At 48.4% G+C, this 14999-nt stretch overlaps 1 protein-coding gene across 20 annotated transcripts in view; it reads left to right on the top strand.

The window, feature by feature from the left end:
- Window positions 1-3252: 3252 nt before the first annotated feature.
- Window positions 3253-14999, top strand: part of CACNA1G (calcium voltage-gated channel subunit alpha1 G) — a 331728-nt gene continuing 319981 nt past the window's right edge. For 6 of the 20 annotated variants that reach the window (XM_083487103.1, XM_083487101.1, XM_083487102.1 and 3 more), the window contains exon 1: window positions 3277-4535. In XM_083487103.1, coding sequence (XP_083343229.1) covers window positions 4282-4535 — 254 coding nt within the window. In that variant the 5' untranslated portion in view covers window positions 3277-4281. Of the gene's footprint in view, window positions 4536-14999 lie in introns of all 20 variants that reach the window. The other 14 variants (XM_083487097.1, XM_083487099.1, XM_083487091.1 and 11 more) reach the window with 6 other exon arrangements.

Here is a 14999-nt window from a genome sequence, read left to right as displayed (position 1 = left end):
TCTGACGGGACTACCCTGCAGCTATTTAGAGAGGGGTTAACGCTATGGGGAATCACAGAAATCTGACCATGTCGGTCTTGTGAAGCCTAGAATTTTGTGATGTCCCAGGGTACATTTGCACAACTAAAATCGCCCACACTTTGGTCTGACACTTTCTTGACGTGTGTATACATCAAGATCTGGAATAACCCCTCGTCTCCATCTGACACATAGCACATCTGATGTTCCCAGTTAAAGTATTGACGTTACACAAGGCCAGAGCCTGCAGGCCACTTTAGGATGGTCTGGATGCGGTCAGGGCTGAATTAAAGTGATATATCAACAAGCCTTGTCTTTTGTTGACAATTTTACTCTGTACAGCCTGAGAAACATTCGCCCTGGTTAATGTCTTGCACCAGTTCCCTGTATAGTAGCAACTTCTCAAGACTGCTCCTCTGCAGGCTCTTGATCTTGACATCTCCTCTTCTTGGCTCCCCAGCATTCCTTAAACTTCATTTCCTCACCAGCTCTCCCTGAACGCCTGTTGTTAAATCCCTTCTCTGTTCTGCTGATAGTGCTAATTCCACACTTCTTTTGCTCTGCCTTTCGCCTGTCTACCCAGACATCAGAAACCCACCAGCCAGATGACCTGCTTATTGCTTGCTGCTTGATTCTTATATCCCCAGGCTGCTTCCTCCCTTATCGAGTCTCTTTCCTTGAGCCATGTGCCTATCTTTTTTCGTTTGTTCCTCTCAAGTGGCATTCCCTCCTTGGGCTCACATCTTTGCTTAGTTCAGCTCTTTCCTTATCCTGCCCTTATCCTGTCATCTTCGGAGGCTGAGCCAGAGGAGGGAGATCAGAGTGCTGAAAGCTATGGCGTGTTTGGGGAGGGGGGCGGAAGGCGTTTCTGAGCAATGCACACCAGGGTGCTCCATCTCCCCATACACTTGCCCTTTCCTCCAACCCATAACCTCTGTATTACTAATGACGGAACAGGCATCTTGGCAATTTATTACATTTGTAAACACACACCCCCAACACTTCATCCTAGGAAGCTCAGGGGGCACACGCGGACCACCTGATCCCTTATTACCTTGCCTAATCACTGAGATTTGAGGGTGGGGGCAAGCTTTCTCATGGCTCAGACAGACAGTCAAAAGGACCAGAAGCTGGGCACTCAGTGTTGTGGGCCCAAGCCTGTGGAACTCCCTCCCAACTGAGACTAGAGAGACTGAACACCAGGCAAACACAGCAAAGACTTTCTTATTCCAGCAGGCATTCTGAGGTAGCTCGGGTTTATGATCAATTGTTAACTGTTTTTTCTCCATTTGGTTTGTTTTTATGTGCGCCACTAATAAATACTAGTGGGACGTGAGTGGCGCTGTGGGTTAAACCACAGTGCCTAGGGCTTGCTGATCAGCAGGTTGGCAGTTCGAATCCCCACAACGGGGTGAGCTCCTGTTGCTCAGTCCCTGCTCCTGCCAATCTAGCAGTTCAAAAGCATGAACTACAAGTAGATAAATAGGTACCGCTCTGGTGGGAAGGTAAACGGTGTTTCCATGCACTGCTCTGGTTCGTCAGAAGCGGCTTAGTCATGCTGGCCACATGACCCAGAAGCTGTACGCCGGCTCCCTCGGCCAATAAAGCAAGATGAGCATCACAACCCCAGAGTCGGCCACGACTGGTCAGGGGTCCCTTTACCTTTACCTTAAGCAATATATAAACAGATGAAATGGTTCTTCTCCACCTTTAATCCTCACAATGAACTTGTGAAGCAGGTTAGGCTCAGAGAGTGTGTGACTGGCCCAAAGCCACCCAGTTAGCTCCAAGTGGAGATTTGAACTCTGATCTTCCTGGTCCTAGTCTAAGGTTCAAGGCATTGCCCTGCTCTGGCAGTATGTGCGACTGGCATGTGTTTTGAACTGGAAGTGTGTACGTGTGGCACGCTTGGGAATGCCTCTGAGAGAGAGACAGGTGGGGGAGAGAATTACTGAGGTACCAATTAGTCTGGGGATTTCACACAACATTCACTCTTCTGGGTTGTACCACCTCCAGCTGATCCTGTGATTCCCCAGTCTGTTCCTCTTGGACTAGCAGGGGCTATCAGCATGGGACTTTGTGGCTTGTTTGGACCTGAAGTAGAGTCAGGTCTATTTTCCTGTCTGCTTTCAGGTGTTTCTGTGTTTTCTGGCCTGGCAGGCTAGAGGCAAAACCATGCCTAGGTAGTTGAGGAGGAGAAGGTGGGGGCTACATATGTCCTGCTATACTGTCTAACTCATACCGTGGACTTGACTTGTAGCATGTTCGCCAGAAACCTTGACCACCAGACCACCCTCCTCCTCCTCTGCCACAGAGATGCACGAAGTTGTCTCCAGGCACAAATGCAGGAACCGCATCCAAGACCAGCTGTGGTTATTTGTCTCCCGCTATCTGTGCAGCGATAATACAGCAGTACAGTGCCTCTGGGCATGTACAGAGAACACCGTTCTCACCATAGAGAAACAACAAGATTTGTGCGTTTGGTCTCCAGGTAGGGAGTGAGCCACTGCAGTTTCCGTCTAGAAAATGGCTTTGACCTGACCCCTTGCGCCTAGAGAAGGGAGGGCGAAACTCCCACAGATTTGCCCTGGATCTGGAGCGGATCCTACCCTGGTGCCCCTCCGTAGTTCCCCGCCAGGATGCGCCCCTTTGCCTCCTTGATCAGCGGCACCTTGTTCAGACTGATGCCCTCCTGCTCCTCCTCCGGCCATGTCCAGTCCCCGCCACCCCCTGGAGCAGGAGGGAGGCACGAGGGACTGCGCTGGTGCAGCAGCGCTCACAGCTCTCTCCCGATCGGCTGCTCGTGGCCGTCCTTCTCGCTTGCTCTCCTGCCGAGTTGCTTCTGCTCTCTTCGCCCGCGTTTGTTCCATCGCCTCTCGCTCATTCCCCTCTTTTCTTTGCGCTCCCTCAAATCCTCCAGCAAGCCTCAGGAAGCTCGGCTGCCCTCGTTTATGCGCCGAGCTGGGGCTCTCCGCCGCCGCCGCCGCCGCCACCCTACAATCTGGGGCAAGGGAAATGACCCCGATCTGCACCATTCAAAGGGAAGCCCCAGCCCTCCTGGAAGAGATCTGGCGGTGGTGGAAGCGGGCTCGGTGCCTGGGCAGCTCAGGGGCCAATCCGAGAGGGGCTCTGCCCCACCCGCGCGCCCCATTGGATCTCCACGCCCCATGAAGGCGCTTGAGGCAGCCGGGAGGGGAGGGTACTTAGCGGCGCTCCGCTAACTGTGGCTGCTTCCAGCTGTGGTTCTCGCCCGGGCTGTATCTTTTTTCTTATGGCTGCCTCCCGCGGCCAATGAGGAGGGTCTGAAGGGGGCTCGGGATTGGCTGGCGCCGCGGCTCCGGGGCGGAGCTCCGGCTTGAAGTTGGAGTGAGGGATCCAGCTGTGAGGTGCTCGGAGCGCCCAGCTTTTTCGCTCGCTTCTCCCGTCCGGCAGAGGCAGCGGCGAGGAGGAGCATCCCTCCTCACCGTCCTTCCTGCGGCTCCGGCTCCGCGCGCGTTGCATCTGCTCTTCCCCACCCCACACCTCGCCCCAAACCTCGTGTCACCCCTCCCCACCCTCTCCAGTAGCCCCCGCAGGGCGGGAGGAGCCCAACCTACAGGAGAGGCTCCTGGACACCCCCCCACCCTCTCTGGATCCCTTCCAAACCCTTAGGATACCCCGCGCAGTCCCCGGCACGACGAGGATGCTGAGGCTGGAGGAGTAGGAGCGGAGTCTCCCCATTCAGCCGGACCTGAAAGAGGCGCCCCCCGCAGCAATCTCCGTCGTCTTCTCCTCTTTCCCGCTCGCCCGGCAATGCGCCCCGGAGTTGGAGCGCGGAGGAGCTGGGTGGATCATCGGGGCACCGGCTCCCACCCTCCTCGCCGCTAACCGGGGACTCCCTCCTTTCCCCAGCCCTCCTTCCCCGGCTGCCTCAGGATCTTGGGGGAGAAAGAAGGCGCCAAAAGTGACGAGAAGCTCCCGTGCCGGCTGCGGTCTGGATCCCGATGGAGAGAGCGGGGTTTACGCAGCCGCCCCAGCGGGAGGGGAGGAGGCTCCCTCGCCGCTTCTGAAGCCCCTTCCTTTCCCGAGCCAACCCCGCTGCCACCCCACACCGCGATCCTCCCCATGGCCAGCGATTCTTCCCCACCAGCCCCATGGCCGGCTCATCATCCTAACGCCTAAGGAGCTCCTGCCCTCTCCCATCCCGCTCCCTGCCTCTCTTCTCCCGGGGCGCATCTTCTTTCCTTCGGTCAGCTCGTCGGACCCGGGTCTGGTGGCCGGAGAATGGACGAGGATGGACCGCGAGCAGCCGAGGAGCAGGACCCGGAGGAGGACAGCGCCTCCAAGACCTTCGTCCGCCTTAACGATCTCTCGGGAGATGGAGGTCGCTCGGTCCCCGGGGACAAGGAGAAGGACCCGGGCAGCGGGGACTCGGACGGCGAAGCGCTCCCTTACCCGGCCCTCGCGCCGATCGTCTTCTTCTATTTGAGCCAGCACAGTCGACCCAGGAGCTGGTGCCTCAGGATCGTGTGCAACCCATATCCTTTTTCCACCCCCACCCCACCCCACCCCCCAAGGTGACAGGGGCAGGTGGCCGCCGCCGGCGCGGCCAAGGTAAGCCGGGGCAGCCGCCCTCCCCTCTGCAGCTGGAAGGTAAGCAAAGTTTCCTCTCCTCGCTCGTCCCAGCAGCCCAAGAAGTTGCGTCTTCCCGGGTGGGAGTGGGGGGTTGCTGCCGCCGCCACAAAGACCTCTGGACCACCAGCCTGCAAGCTAGTCCATTTGTTGCAAAAAGCTTTTTTTTGGGGGGGGGTAGACAAAATGCAACGCAAATAATTGAGGGAGGAGAAAGCTGTTTATTTCCAGAGGAGGCAGCCTGTCGCATGCAAGGCGCCTTACCTTTAAAAAAAAAATAGGGGAAAAAATATTATGATGATTTCCAAACTTTTGAAGCTTTTTCTACAGGGCAGGAAAGAAGTGGTGTGTGGTGTTTTCTTATGTGCGTGTGTGTTGGTGGAGATCTCCCCGTCTCTGTGTCTCTCTGCTACGTCTGTCTCCAATTCATGACTTGGAAGTTTTTCCAGAATCTGTTGAAGGGGTTTCTCAATGTTTCCTGCCCTACTAGGCAGGGATTTCTCTGGGGCTGAAGTCATAACATGGAATTCCAGAAAAGTACTAGAAAATGGAAACAATATGTAACTCTCAATGGAGAGAAGAACTATGGGAAGGAAACAAGAGCAGGTCTCTCGCGCGCTCTCCCTCCGAGACGGATTTGCTCTGATTCCCTCTTCTCTCTCTCTCTTCCCTCCGCCCCCCCCCGCAAGCTTTCCTTCTCATCTTTTAGCTGAGGAGATGAGAGCCGGAATAAAACTTAACATGGATAATCCTGGATTGCTCTGCTACAAAAACACAACATCTAAAAAAGGTCTATCTTCTCCCCAGGAGGAAAGCTGGGCGGACAGTTGCTACGATAGCATGATCAACTCGGAGGGTACAGTTGCAAGAGAAGTTTGAAGGGTGGGGGACTTAATCTTCAGGAACCTGCCCCCCTTTCCGTTCTTTCTGTGCATTTCCGATCCAAAGAACTATGATTTCAAAGGACAACACTCACACAAGTGCCCCCACCCACGAGAAACAAACCTCAGGGAAGTCACTGGGCATGTATGAATGTAATCCATCTATTTATTTATACACGCAATCTACCTCCCACCCTCACCTCAGACCCAGACATAACAATGTGTCCTGAGCTTCTGGCCTCACATTTATTAAGCAAAAGTTAGCATTTCCCAGACGCTTCCCCCCCCCTTACTCCCCAACCCGCACCCTCCCACCTTCTCTCTTGAACTGTGGATGGATGCAGAGGAGATATAAATAAATAAAGCTTTTTAATAATTTCCCTCGCCTTCAACAACTAGGCAATTTTAGCGGGGAGATATGAAGAATGTTTCTTTTTAAAAAGTCTCTGTGTGAGAGAGAATTAGACTGTAAAGGGAGTTCAAGGAAGCCAGCGACTGCTCCATCTACTGCAGTGACAAGAGAATGTGGGGTTCTCCCCCCCCCCTTTAAAATATAATTATAGCATTTGCATGACAGAGAGAGTGAGTCTTTCTGGCAAACACATACACAAAGCTGCCCTAGCAGAAGCTCCTTTCACACCCATCCTATTTATTATATGATTTAGTTACAGTTTAAAGCACGCACACCGTAATTTATGGCAGGCTTTTAAACAGGGAATGCAGCCTGAAATTTAGCATTGGACCTGATGTACACAAAAAGGGGTTGGGGGGAACTAACCACAAATGGGAAGGAAGGGGAAAGCTGCATACGATGGGTTGCTACCCCCACCCCCAGAATCTGACCGAGGTGTAAACTTAAGTGGTTTAGGCACAATCCAAGGGGCAGTTCTGCTGCGTGTGGCACTGACATGAAGAGGGGTAATCTTGCCTAGTTCCCATTCATTCCAAGGGAGACTTTTCAGTGGATGGTGGCCCATGGTGGCAACCGCCTCACTGCACCTTGCTTGCCGGTTCAAATACAACACTGAACCAGCAGCGGGAGCAAAGTCCTGAATCTGATTCAGAAATCAGGAAGCTTGACAATACCGTAGCTGGTCCGTTCTGTTATTGGATAAAAGTAGTGAGGATCCTTCCATGGGAATGGCCTGTGGGATTCCCCCCCCCCTCTATCCCCTTCCTCACTGACTTCTGTTTGCACACTTACGGATTACACAAGGCCAGTCTATACAGATGAATGACCTGGAGGGGCAGGAATCCTATAGGGAATGCTGAATAGCCAGCTGCCAGGAATTTCGCCCCAAAAGGAAAACGAGACTCATCCAAACTACGAACTGAAATCAGTTTGAAACAGCTTTAATTATCAGGATTTCTCCGAAAGAACCTGGAAAGCTGATTATATAATTTTATTAGAGATCCTTAATCCCACCGTAGTACAGTTCTCGGGGTTCATTGGTAGGAAGCCAACCAGCAGGCAGGCAGGTATATTGATAGCACAGCAGCAGCAGCATCTAAGCCATATTGTGTTGTGCATTGGTGGAAGCCATAAGAGTTAAGCAACTTTGGAATATGGGGTATGTTTGTCATGTAGGCAGATCAGGTGCAACTGGTCAGGTGTGTGTGTGTGCGTGCGTGCGTGCATGCGCAGAGCCACTGGGACTGAGCAGCATTTGAGAAGCAGCTACCCTGAAACATATTTCTGTCAGCAAGCCCTACTGGACTCAATGTCCACATACATTGAGTGTAGAGGCCTCATGAACCTTGAGAGACTGGGTCGTGTGTTTTCCCCACCCCCTGCCCCAGCCAATTTGGACAGACCTGGGCTTAGTGAAGATGCAATGAAGTTGCTAGTGCCAAAGTAAAAACCCTTTTGCAGTCTTTGTATGTGCTTAACTGTAGTTGGGGGGGGGAGTGCTTCCCCCATAAACGGAATTCTTGATTAGAAGGAATGTCTTTTGATTGCTCTGTAGTTACCTGAGCATCTGAACGAAAGAACCTTAGAACCACTTGCGGGGGGGGGGACCCCACTATCCTTTGGGACAAAAGAAACAAGATGGGAAGTTAAGGAAGGCCATGTTGGGCTAGCCCAGTGGTCTCTCTAAGCTCAATAACTGGGTGTCCAGAAAGTTAATAAATGCGACAAAACAATGATATTCACTAGTCCTTGCTGGTCCCCAGAATCCATCACATATGAATATGGGGATGGGTTGTGTTTCTAGTTATTGTGATGGCTTTAGTTCTAACATTCAAGGCGCCAGATATCAGAATGAGTCTGGGGTGGTTTAACCACCTTTTGAAGGACACTGGAAGACCTAATTGCCCCACTGATAATTAGTAGCAATTGAAAGAGATGCCTTGCATTCCCCCCACCAAAAAAGGAGGATATTTTGTTGTAGTTGGCTAAGACTACCACAATACTTGCGCCATTGAATTCTCAAAGTTTAATATGCATTTGTTGAAGGACGTATCTCTGCTACCTACCTCTTTCATTGATCCCAGCTCTTCTTCTCTATTCGCATGTTGTAATCCTTATTTTGTTCCTCTGAATTCCGTCTCCCTCCTATGCTGAACAGTTAGAGTTGACAGTAAATAACCAGGCTGCTCTCTTTTTAGGGATATATTTATGAGTAATGATCTTTCTCCCAAATCCTCTTTTTTTATTTATTTCATGACTTCAGACAGTATCTCAGAAATATGCCGGGCATTTCTCTATCACATATGCTTTATTTCTTCTCATGGTAATTTCAGCAGCAGGAATGGTTAAATCCCAAATCTCATGGTCTTGTGCAGGTCTGGAATCTTAAGGTTTGGATCTTGGAAATCATGGTACATACCCCAGTACAGCTGTGGATTAAATTGCATGTGCTTGGGGGGTCAGTCAGTGTGCTTTAGTCTGTCTGTTAAGTGGGTATAATAATAACCTTCTTCATGAGTTCTTGTGAAGCTGGATGAATCAAGGAATGATGAAATAGCTCAGTTGGTAGAGCATGATACTTTGAATCTCAGGGTTGTGGGTTCAAGCCCCACATTGGGCAAAAAGTTTCCTGCATTGCAGGGGGTTGGACCAGATTACTGCACAGCCACCTGAAACCTCCAGATAACAAGGAAATAGATGGGGGGAACTGCAGCTAAGACAGTGATGCAGTGAAGACAAGGATGTGGTCCATAATAATGCCAGTCTTCAGACTAGGCAGCCCAGTCCCTAAGAACTAAAAGTTCACCAGACTGATTTCAGTGGAACATACACCCAAATAAAGCTGTGGTCCCATAGCATGCTTAATTGATTAGGGTCAGGCCAGAACATGTTCACAATTACACCCTCTAAATCTGTTTTCAAACTTGCTTAGTATACCGCACCACCTTCAGTTGGTTCTCCTCCCCTCCTGCACCTTATTTGCTCAGTTCAGGATAGATGCTTTTTGTAACCAGAAAGCGCATTTAGAAACAAGTCAAGAAACCAAAACAGGTTACATTTTTGTCCTTGGGAAATGCATGTTATTTAAAAAGTCTCCCACTGGGCACCTGCGGGCACCGGTTCAAAGAGAGGCAGGCACTAATCATGGGCTGGAAAGCAAAAAAAAAATCCACTAGGTGCTTGTTTCTCCGTAATGAACAAGAGAGCAAAGCGAAGAAGGGAACCGCAAGACCACGCTGGGTTAGAAGGAGATGTGCAGTGACCCCTTATCTGTAGCGAAGCAAAAGTTGTTTGTGGCACGTCACCAATGAGAAGAAAAATGAGTTTTAATGTGTGGGTTTTCTTGCCCTGTAGTGAGCAAGAGAACTGTTCTTTTCTCCTCAGAGTATCGATCAGGACTTGCTGAAAGATTTAAATAAACCTCATGAAACCAGCTGGCATTGCCCCTTCCTTTTGGAAGTATTTGACTCCTTTCCCTTTTAATTAATGATTGCTGCTGGGAGTTGGAAAAGTGCCTGTTTATGGTTTTTCCTCCCTCTCCTCATTAGTGTACTTGTTAAAAAAAAAAGTGACTTAGTGCAACAGCAATATTTTAGGTTCATGTCAAATAAATAATTTCATCCAGCTTGGATCAGAACAGTCCCAAATCTTCCAGTGCTACCAGCTGTTCAGAAGAAAGGGAAGGGACCATGTTTTAGAGGACATCTGATTGATATTCCCACCGATTCTCATTAGCAGCTGCACAAAAACTAGCTTTAAGGGGTGGTGGGGTAACACTCTAAGTAGAATAGGTAGGGGAAGCATTTTCTCAGACTGTTTTCTCTTTTGCTAAAAGAAAAGAACAAAAAAATGTTTAAAAAACTAGAAGGTCATGGGCAGGGGTGGAGAAGGAGAGAAACGAGTTTTGTTCGCCTTTTAGGATGAACCAAACTTCTTCCCATCAACTAATGCACAAACTGAAATGCCACCATCCTCCTTAGCATCAAATACCAATAAGGCACTGCAAAACCATTGAAACAGCAGGCTCACCCTGAAAAAAGTTTAAACAACTCAATAGGCTTGTTGGCATGAATAAGTGTCCAAGAGATCCCTAACAGTTCATCGCAAGGATGCCTGTCAAATCTCTCTGCTGGGAGGGTTTCTCACAGTATGGGACAAGTGATACTAAATGCCCAACTTCCAGTTGAAGCCAGTTGGGCTTCTGAAACATGGGGCCCAACAAACAGCCTTCCTCCAGGTGATCTCAGTGACTGAGTTGGGATATAAAGGCTCGGAGTTCAGACCACTTGACGGATGGCCTTTATAGAGGCAGAGAGAAGGCAGTGCAACCATGCTCCTTCTGCTCCATCTCTCAGCAGCTTTTGCTACCATTGACCATGGGATTCTGGACTGTTTCTTTTGCTACCATTGACCACGGGACCTGGACTGTTTCTGCAGGATGGAGAGTGGTGGTGCTGTGGCTCCATCCCTACCTGTAAGGCTGTGTTCAGAGAGTAGCATTTGGTGAATGTTCTTCAGCCCCCTATGATATGGGGTGGCACAAGGCACTGTTTTGTCCCACATACTTTTCAACATCTACATGAAGCCATTGAAAATGGTCATTAGGAGGCTTGGAACAAGGTGTCCTCAGTATGCTGATGATACCCAACTCTGTTTCTCCATTACAACTGAGTCAAGAGAGGCTGTGCAAGCTCTGGACCAGTGCTTGGGTACAGCGCTGGACTGGGTGATGGTCAATACACTGAACTTGAATCCTTGAAAGATGGAGGCCTTATGGGTGGGTAGTTCTTGTATCCAGGAGAGAGGTCAACTATCTGAAGGAGCAGGAGTGCAGTCTTGGGTACTCCTTGATCCATTTATGTCCCTAGAGGCCCACATGACCAGTGGCGTAGCGTGGGGGGTGCAGGGGGGGCCGGCCGCACCGGCCGCAACACCTGGGGGTTAGGGTTAGGGGGCGCAAATCCACGGGTTGGGGGCGCAAATTACTTGCCTTGCCCCGGGTGCTGACAACCCACGCTACGCCACTGCACATGACCTCTGTAGCAAAGTGTTGTTTTTTAAAATCAGGTCCAGGATGGTATACCAGCTGTGGCAGCTCCTGGGGCGTGACAGCACAGTGCATTGGCAACTTCAAGGTTTGATTGTTTGTAAAGTGTTTTATGTGGGGCTGCTCTGGTATCTGGTTGAAAAGCTTCAGCCAGTGTAGAAGGCAGCAGCCAGTCAGCTCACAAGAGCAGATGACTGGGTCCTGTACATGTTACTCCTCTGCTGGGAAAGTTTCACTGCTGGGAAAGTTGCCAATTTGCTACCAGTTCAGGTTCAAGGTACGTGTGTTAATCCACAAAGCGCTAAGCAACTTGGGACCAAAGTACATTAGGGACTGCCTGATTGTTTGTGCATCTTCTTTAGCCACGAGGTCCTCTGATGGAGCATGTCTGGTGGTTCCCCACACTCTGAAATTTGGTTGGTCCCCACTATGGGACCCCACTTTAGCGTGGCAGGATCTGCCCTGTGGAACTCCCTACCAATAGAGCATCAGCGGAAACCCCTCCCTCCAGTCACCTTTTGAAAACTTTTTTAAATTAGGCGGCCGATTACAAAATGATTTCCTCTCTTTTAACCAGTCAGTATTTATAGATACATTAATGCTTTTAATTATGTTTGCATGGATTTTTTTTTGTTGCTGTTTCATCCTTATATATTGTACTCTGCCCTGCTATATTTTAATGGAAGTGCAGATTATAAAGTCATAAATAAAATTAATACAATTTTAGGTAAAATGCACATGCAAACACATACAAAATTTCCTGCAGGCTTCAAAACAAATAAACCACAAACTGATATGGATACGTGGGGGGAACTGAATTTAAGATTGGAAACTGAGACTTTCCGTTCAGTTGGTTAGAGCATGGTGCTGATATTACCAAAATTGCAGGTTTGATCTCCATAAGAGGCAGCTGCATAGTCCTGCTTTGCAGGGAGTTGAACTATTAGCAGTAGTAATAGTAGTACCCCTCCTATCTGACTAGGTCTCCCCAGCCACTTTGGGCAGCTTCCAGCATACACACAAACATAATTAAACATCAGACATTAAAAACTCTGCAGGGTTGCCTTCAGATGTCTTCTAAAGGCTGTATAGTTACTTATCTCCTCCCTTGATGGGAGGGCATTCCATAGGGTGGGCATATAAACCTTTGGAAGAGGTCTTTTTGTAATTTGTAAACAAAATTAAGCTCTACCATTCTCCCACAAAGGTATATTTGCGCCTTGTTCCTTTTGTCACTCTAGATGATTCTCAGGGTTCTTTCCAATTCTGTGATCCTATGATCCTAAGAGAGCCTATGATTCTAAGGGGTGGCGCTGTGGTCTAAACCACTGAGCCTAGGGCTTGCCAATCAGAAGGTTGGTGGTTCGAATCCCTGCGACGGGGTGAGCTCCAGTTGCTCGGTCCCAACTACTGCCAACCTAACAGTTCGAAAGCACGTCAAAGTGCAAGTAGATAAATAGGTACCACCCTGGTGGGAGGGTAAATGGCATTTCTGTGCGCTGCTCTGGTTTCGTCAGAAGCAGCTTTGTCATGCTGGCCACATGACCCGGAAAAACTGTCTGTGGACAAATGTCGGCTTCCTCGGCCAGTAAAGCGAGATGAGAGCCACAACCCCAGAGTTGTCTGTGACTGGACTTAACCGTCAGGGGTCCTTTACCTTTACCTTTTACAGCTTGGTTCAAGACATCTTGCTTCCCCTAAGAACCTGTACCATGTGATCAAAGAGGTAGTACGCAGGGTCACAAATCCTATTGGACCCAGTTCTTAAAACATAGACAGCCCTGCAAAGGACTCTGGAAGGCCACATGTATAGGGAAGTTTTTAATGTTTGATGTTTTGCTGTGTTTCTATATCCTGTTTGAAGCCACCCAGAGTGGCTGGGGCAACCCAGTCAGATGGGAGGCATACAAATAAAAATTATTATTATTATTATTATTATTATTATTATTATTATTATTATTATTATTAGCACCAGCATCTCAATCTCAGACTGCAGACTGCTTTAGTGGTTCTGTGAACATGCTTGACACACAGTCTGCTTATGCTGTTATTCACAGCCAGGGATATAAATTAAGCCCTGATGGGAAGATAACTATTTTGCAAAGTTCAGAATGTTGGTTCCTTGGGATCTTGCGTAATGGCATCTGTTTCCTTCCTATTTACCTTTCCCCTCCTTCCCTCCCACTCCTGTTGCCCTTTATTAATTCAATTAATTTACTTGCTGTATTTGTCAGACAAGGACAGATTGCGGAAACATGCAGTTTCCCAATTTGGCAGGGTCTACTTACCAGTGTGGGCTTTGTCATATGGCAATATAAATGATAAACTTTGCCATTTGCTTGGGGTGCCTGAGTGTTCTGCCAGTCCTGGTCCAGTGCCCTTGGCTTCCTCCCTGTGTCCCCAAGGTAAGGAGAGGCTTTGAAATAAACCAAACTTCTTCTTGGCTGGAGCAACCTAAGATTGCCCACATTGGTGATGGAACAGTCTTCTAAAAGGTCTCTGCAAAGCTGTTTGCTATTTGGGTTGCCCTTGATACTGTGAGTGATGAGGGTACCAGGGGAAGGGAAGGGAAGAACATAATAGATTGGTTTTGATGCAACATACTTAATATTTGGCTGCCTAGAATAAAATAACCAGCAGGGACAAGAAGAATAACCTTATGGCAGCCCTTCCTGGTGGAATCTCTTGGAAGTCAAAACATCTCCTCATTTGAATTTCTGTGCTGTGTGACCTAGAAAATGGGAATGGGAATCTTTGTCTACAATTGGACATTTTACTAGAGATAAAGGCTGATATATGAAGATTTACATACCCAATCTTGGCTCGTAGGATCCTATAGGGGTGAGTGGATCTGTCTGTCTTTGTTTCTCTCAGTTTTCTTATTTTTCCAATCTTAAGTTCAAGTCGCCACGTTTCCACATCAGTTTGTGCTTGGGATTTTGTGTTTTTTAAAGAGTCCTCATGGAAATGCATCAAAGTTTTACTGCAAATTTCTCCGAATATGCACATTTTTGTGAAGCACCCCCCTCCCAATCCAACACATTTTTATGTGTTATTTCACAATTATATGCACATGTTGCCTAGTATTTGTATTTTCCTACGCATTGCTTGGCTGGAGGAAGGCACTGAAAACTTTGGAGAAATGCAAGGTTTCGAAAGAGGGCTGTGCTTTGGTTCACATATTATTTCTGAATGTGCAAATTAGGTGAAGTGCAAACTGAATTGAATCCCTCCCCTGTCCCAAGTGTCACTATCAGGGAGGTGCAGGTCAGGAAAATCTAGTTTGAAAGTGAAGTCCCAGTTCTGTGGTTGCATTTCTATTGAGGGCCACAATTCTAATTCATTTGGGTTGAACCATTTAGTTAAGGTAAAAGTAGGACTATTGTACCCCAAGCATGATGCTGAGAGCTGGTTGTGTGATACTGCTTTTTGAAGCTTACCTTGCATTTGCTTTGCCTCTCCTTCCCAACACCTACCTGCACACAAACCACAATGCCAGTCAGGTGGTGAATCATCTTGTAACAAGGGAAACTATTTGAGAGGCACTTGTGGTTCTTACGGGTAATTGTAATCTCCAGTAATTTCAATAATGGGTTGTTCAGTATTTTCCATTTTTCTTGCTGCTTGATGAATGATGCAGTCACTGTTGCAAAGCTAAGGATATATATATATATATATATATATATATATGCAGGTTTTGGTGTCTTCAGGTGTCTTCCCGTGTAAGAGTTGGGGTGTCTAGGCGACGTTTCGACGAGGTCTCACTCGTCATCTTCAGGCTGGTGCTTACGGCTTCTTGTTACTGGAACAGAGCAAGAACAAGAAGCCGTAAGCACCAGCCTGAAGATGACGAGTGAGACCTCGTCGAAACGTCGCCTAGACACCCCAACTCTTACACGGGAAGACACCCGAAGACACCAAAACCTGCATTCCTGTACCCGTGAAAATCTACGAAAGCATATATATATATATATATATATATATATATATATATGTAAATTTGGAGTCGTAGTGGTTGCAGAGAAAAGGC

The sequence above is a fragment of the Podarcis liolepis genome, assembly GCF_965112155.1.
Source record: "Podarcis liolepis genome assembly, chromosome: 2".
Lineage (NCBI taxonomy): Eukaryota > Metazoa > Chordata > Lepidosauria > Squamata > Lacertidae > Podarcis > Podarcis liolepis.
This window is presented reverse-complemented; position numbering and strand designations above follow the sequence as displayed.